General features: G+C 45.9%; 1 protein-coding gene across 3 annotated transcripts in view; it reads right to left on the reverse strand.

Moving 5' to 3' along the window:
- POLDIP3 (DNA polymerase delta interacting protein 3) overlaps window positions 1-6,005 on the reverse strand; it is a 31,680-nt gene that overhangs the window by 11,287 nt on the left and 14,388 nt on the right. Inside the window, exons 2-4 of one of the 3 annotated variants that reach the window (XM_008063625.1) lie at window positions 3,815-4,205; window positions 2,702-2,788; window positions 1,195-1,290 (exon numbers count right to left, since the gene is read on the reverse strand). In XM_008063625.1, the coding sequence (XP_008061816.1) occupies window positions 1,195-1,290; window positions 2,702-2,788; window positions 3,815-4,205 (574 nt within the window). The remainder of the gene's footprint in view (window positions 1-1,194; window positions 1,291-2,701; window positions 2,789-3,814; window positions 4,206-6,005) is intronic. The other 2 variants (XM_008063626.1, XM_021715295.1) reach the window with 2 other exon arrangements.

Below are 6,005 nucleotides of genomic sequence, written 5' to 3' on the forward strand. Positions count from 1 at the left end.
AGCGGCCACTGCACTCCAGTCTGGGCAACAGAGTGAGACTCCAACTCAAAAAAAGAATAAAATAAAATTAGGGTTGTCAACTAGGGTTAGACACTCACTGAGCCTGCTGACAGTTCCTCGGAAACAGCCCTGAGCAATCTCATTATTGGGAAGGCTTGGTCCCCTTGTAAAGAAACAAGCTGGCATCATTCAGCTTCACATGTCCCTTTAAGAGTTTAATTAGTAACCAGAAGACTGGTCCACACACAGAGCAGTGACCAAACCTGAGTCTTTAGACCTCTGAAGGCAAAACAAAGGAGGTGTTCTCCACAGGGACCTGGCTGGGTAGCTCCCTGGCTTCCTTGTCACTTAGCTGCATCCGCCAAGCCAAGCTGCAAAGACCTCCCAGAAGCTATCAGATGCTGCTTTCTTCCCTTGTCTGCATGATGCCTGACCAGCACTCTAGCCTAGCAAGCTTTCCCTGCATGCAGGCTGCACCTGGTAAAGCTCACAGGTCATATGAGGGTTATTCTTGCTAACACCAACAAAGGGAATCCAGACTCCAAGAGCAGGACCAGAGCTGCTGACTGCAGAAGGTCAGGGAGCATGCAGAATGACCTGGCACCAAGGAAAGAAAACGGGATTCCCCCCTGTGGGATTACTCACACACAGAAACCGGGGGCTGCAGCTTTACACTTCACTTGCTGTGGGACCTTAAGCAAATCATTGGACACCCCAGTCTCAGCATGTATAAAACCAAGGATTTGTGCTAGTTTCAGGAAGTGACCGAAAATCTTATGGCCCAAATGAAGAAATGAATCTGCACTGAAAGGCCCTATTCTAGTCAGGCACGGTGGTTCACACCTGTAATCCCAGCACTTTGGGAGGCAGAAGTGAGAGAATTGCCTGCATCCAGAGGTTTGAGAACAGTGCGGGCAACTCGGCAAGGTCTTGTCTCTACAATTAATCAAAAAAATTAGCTGGGCATGGTGGCATGCACCTGTAGTTCCAGCTATTTGGAAGGCTGAGGCAGAAGGATCTCCTGAGCCCAGCAGGTTGAGGTTGCAGTGGTCACAAGCATGCTACTGCACTCCAGCCTGGGTGACAGAGGGAGACTCTAACCATCCCCCACAAAAAAGGCCCTATTCTCCACAACCTCTCCCATCCACCTGATCAGACATGCAGTGAGTGTAAGAAAAACATAAAATGTCATACCACGTGGTGGACAAAGCTGCCTGAGGCTGCAAACTTCATCTGTTTAGTAGGAATGGGAGCTATACCATCATCATCTTCATCCAGATCATATAAATTCTGAGAAAAAAGAAACATAACTAATGTGGCATGCAGGCCATCAACAGAAATCTGGGACAAACACAGCAGGGAGATAACTGCTTAAGTGAGTGAGAGATGCGGGTGCATAGGGGGACTGGCATTGTAGGCTGGGGCTCAAGTCCTGACAGGCTGACTCCCTGTCCACAAGGGCCCAATGAAAGTGCTGCAACTGGGCAACCCCCTGGGATCCCCTTCCACTGTGGGAGCTTTTCTGTCCTCTTAATAAACCCTGCTTTCTACAAAAAAAAAAAAAGTGCCGCAACTTCCAGGTACATCAGAAGTACCTTTTTACAAGTGGGCAATACCGCAGAGTATGTTTGTGATAGCCTCTGGTTTGGAAAGTCCATCCTGGGTAATTTGGCCTCCAGAAATAAATCCAAACCCTAGAAAGAGCTTCATTTACAAAAATTCTCATAGCAGAAGAATTTCTAACATGACAGGAAGATGGTTTAAATAAACTGAAATGTCAACTCTATGGATCATGCAGTTACTAAAAATGCTATTTACAGTAAATGTGAAACACCACAGAAAAATGCCTGAGTAACAAAGTGAAAAAAGAATGACACAAAATTGGATAAGAATACAACCACAATTAAAACTATGCATTAGGCTGAGGTGGAAGGATTGCTGGAGCCCAGCAGGTAGAGTCTGCAGTGGCCGGAAGCGTGCCACTGCACTCCAGTCTGGGTGACAGAATGAGACTCCAACTCAAAAAAAAACACCAAAACCTATGCATTAAGTAAAAAATAATGGACTTAAGGAACTGTGGCAAAATTTCAACAGTAGCTGGCTTTGGAGGATATGAGCCTGAGGGGTTTTGACAAATTTTTAATATTAAGAGCATACAACTTTTATTTATTATTATTTTTTTTTGAGTTGGAGTCTCACTCTGTCATCCAGACTGGAGTGCAGTGGCCACTCCGGGCCACCGCAACCTCGACCTGCTGGGCTCCAGTGATCCTTCCGCTCAGCCTTCCGAGTAGCTGGAACTACAGGAGGATGCTACCATGCCTGGCTAATTTTTTGATTTATTGTAGAGATGAGGTCTCGCCAAGTTTCCCAGGTGGGTCTCGAATCCGCGTGCTCAGGCAATCCACTCACCTCAGCCTCCCAAAGCGCGGGATTACAGGCTGAGCCACCGAGTCCGGCTACCATACGACTTTTATAATAAAAAATTAAGAATTTAATTTGCGTCTTGCCCCTTATGTCTCCCCTCCCCCATTAAAAAATATCTTCTTAAAACTTAAAAATTGCAAAAAATCAAATATAACCCCTTCTCCAACACTTTAAACTGGGAACCTGGAGCCAGGACCCAGTCAATACACCCAAGTAGGCCTCAAAATACATACAGATACCTTCATGTATGTGCACACACACACACACACTCTACCTGTTTGGCCTGGTGGTTATTGACAACATTGATCCTCATTCCGGAAGGATGGGCATGAAGTGGTACCATTGCCTTCTGCTGTGGAACCTAGAAACACTCAGCAGTCATAATTCATCCCATGAGGTTCACATGCATTCTCTACGAGGAAGGAGGTCACTGAACTTGATATATGGTGGGCAGGCAGTCTCAGTCTTTGGCAAAAAGTTACTACAGAGTGCTTTACCCCCATCCCCCAACCCCCATAGCAGGAAGTGGCAGGGAGAAGCACCATCCCAGAGACCATGTGGTAAGGCACCTAGAGGACTTAATGAACCTGGTTCAATAAACGTTCACTTCTGCTGCTGCTCCCTTCCCTCTGGGACAGCAGCTGCGGAAGGGGGCCAGATCCCACTGGGCTCCTACCCTGGTACTCCCAATGATTGGTTGTGTAATGCTGGGCACACCTCTGAGACTGAGATTCTTGTCACAAAACTAGGATAGTAATCCTAGTGGTGGAGCAAGGAATGTTAAGATCATACATATTAACATTTTTGTGATCGGCAAATTTTTCACTTTCCTAATATCGAGAATGGGTGAAAATTTAAAAAATTTGAAGTTAGTTGCCGCAAACTTGTCATTAAACATAAGTGAAATGATCTTTTCTAAATTGTCATATTTTTCACAATACAGCTGAAAGTTGTAGACATATTCATTATTTGCCTTAGACATAGCACTGACTAGCACTCCGTACTTTGTATTTTTATTCGGATTATAAACCAGAAGACAGTCTTCCACGATGAGGTAAATTCACGTCAGCAGTCATGAATGAGTTAAGTGCCTGCAATATCCATGTGCTCAATAAATCTTTTATCCTCTTCCCTCCACCACTATTCCACATGAGAAAGACATTAAATTTCTATGGAACTCCCCTTTCTTTTACATAAAACTGAGATAATACCTTGCCTTCCTCATGTAGTTACTTGCCTATACTGTACTTTTTTTAAAAAAGCCTTTGCAAGCAACAACATATCAACACTTGGAAAAACTGTATTTTAGGCCAAGCTACTGGCCCCCTGCCTAAATCTATCTTTGTTACCAGCTTTCTGGGACTTTATGACAAAAGCCACAACCTACCTGGATGGTTTTGGTGAGCTTCAGAGCAGGGGTCACCGTCCCAATGGGTGGGTTCATGAAGGCAGCAGGGGAACTCCTCTTCAGGCTAATCTTTTCCCGGGCATCAGCAACCTGGCGGGGCTTCTGGGGCACTGTGGTCTGTTGCTTGCGAGAGTTCAACATCTCTCTGGCATCTTGCACTTTCCCTTTAATCCGAAATCTGGCATCTTTTTGCAAAAGCTTCTCCCGGGCATCCTTGACTCCCAGCTTGAGCCGGGCATCTGAGAGACCAATCTTTTGCCGGGCATCAAATCTCTGCTGGAAGGTGGCTGTGCGTGCTGGCTGGCTGAGAAGGCCCTGATGGATCCCAACTCGAGATCGGACACCTCCAACTCCTGGTCTGGCATTGAGCCTGCAAATACAAGTTACAGTAGTAAATGACCAACAGGCCGGGCTCGGTGGCTCTGCCTATAATCCCGCGTCTTTGGGAGGCTGAGGTGAGTGGACTGCCTGAGCCCGCGGGTTCGAGACCCACCTGGCAGCGAGACCTCATCTCTACAATAAATCAAAAAATCAGCCGGGCATGGTAGCGCATGCCTGTAATTCCGGCTACTCGGAAGGCTGAGGCGGAAGGATCGCCGGAGCCCAGCAGGTCGAGGCTGCGGTGGCTGGGAGCGGCCACTGCACTCCAGTCTGGGTGACAGAGTGGAACTCCAACTCAAAAAAAAAAAAAAAATTACCAACAGTATCAACAGTAGTCCACGGAAGTAGAGCTGTGGTAAGACTTGGAACAGAGGAGGTCCTGGAGAAACCAGAAAGTAGCTTCCTGTCTGTGCCTAAGTCACTAAGCCTACATAAAGTAAAGACTTCTTTCCTGGTTTCATGACTTTTTATTTTGCATTATAAACAAAATCAAGAAAGAGGGCTTGGTGATTCTTATCAGTTGTTAAGATTACTTTGCTCCCTAGACCAGGTGATTTCAGATACCAACATGGACTTATAACGTCCAAACAATGACAGTTAAATAAAATAAACATATCCCCCAAACATCATATCCACCCATTTGTAAAGCAACTTTAGTTTCCAAACCCCTCTACATCCATGTTCTCACTCAGCTCTCTCAGTACCCTGGAAAGCACTTACTATGCCCATTTTACAACGGTAAGCCTATTGAAATCAGGAGAGGCTCAGTGATTAAAAAGAGTGACTACTGCAAGCAGGTGCCATTTATTGGGCTAGGACCAAAAGAGTAAACATGTGGGCCTGGCTTACAGCTAGAGGAAAATAGATTGAAAATAAAAACACAGCTGGGCTCGGTGGCTCAGCCTGTAATCCCGCGCCTGAGGTAAGTGGATTGCCTGAGCCCGCGGGTTCGAGACCCGCCTGGGCAACTTGGTGAGACCTCATCTCTACAATAAATCAAAAATTAGCCGGGTGTGGTAGCGCGCACCTGTAGTTCCAGCTACTTGGAAGGCTGAGGCGCAAGGATCGCCAGAACCCAGCAGGTCGAGGCAGCGGTGGCCAGGAATGGCCACTGCACTCCAGTCTGGACAACAGAGTGAGACTCTAATTAAAAAAAAAAAAAAGAAAAACACTTGGAAGAAAAGAAAAATATAGTTGCTCTGAAATAGTAAAAATGTCAAATACAGAACCTATCAAAATTGGAAATGAATTTAACTCCACTAAACAGGACTATTCTCTTTCTGGGGTTCTCCTGTTGGCCTTCAGTTTGAAGGTGAACAGAAGAACCTACGGAGTCCAGCGCTGGAGATCCTCCCTGGGGTCTTTGGGGAGGGAGTCTCCTGCCTCCTTCCACCTACCCACCTTCCCAAGGGTCTCCTCACTCCAGTTACCATTAACCCACTCTTGTGGTGGGCGCCCTGCCTGGGGATACCTATGTCAATGTCCTCTTTGAAAAGCCCTCCCTGATTCCTCCAGGATAACCCTCCTCTGTGCTTATTATTACATCGGCTTGCTTCTTTTTTTCCTTTCCCCACCCTGGGCTGGGTGGGATAGGAGGAGAGAATAGAGCTCATTCCTTTCAGGGTCCAGTACCTCACAAGTGGTGTTAAGCCTTGACTGAACATCAGAAACTCCTGTGGAGATGCTTCTTTTTTTTTTTTTAATTGCAATTAAGTTTACTCATTTTTATTTATTTATTTTTTTATTTTTATTAATCAATATTTTTTATTTTGGTATTGTGGGGTACAGT

The sequence above is a fragment of the Carlito syrichta genome, unplaced genomic scaffold, assembly GCF_000164805.1.
Source record: "Carlito syrichta isolate Samal-C Ts95f unplaced genomic scaffold, Tarsius_syrichta-2.0.1 Scaffold306957, whole genome shotgun sequence".
Lineage (NCBI taxonomy): Eukaryota > Metazoa > Chordata > Mammalia > Primates > Tarsiidae > Carlito > Carlito syrichta.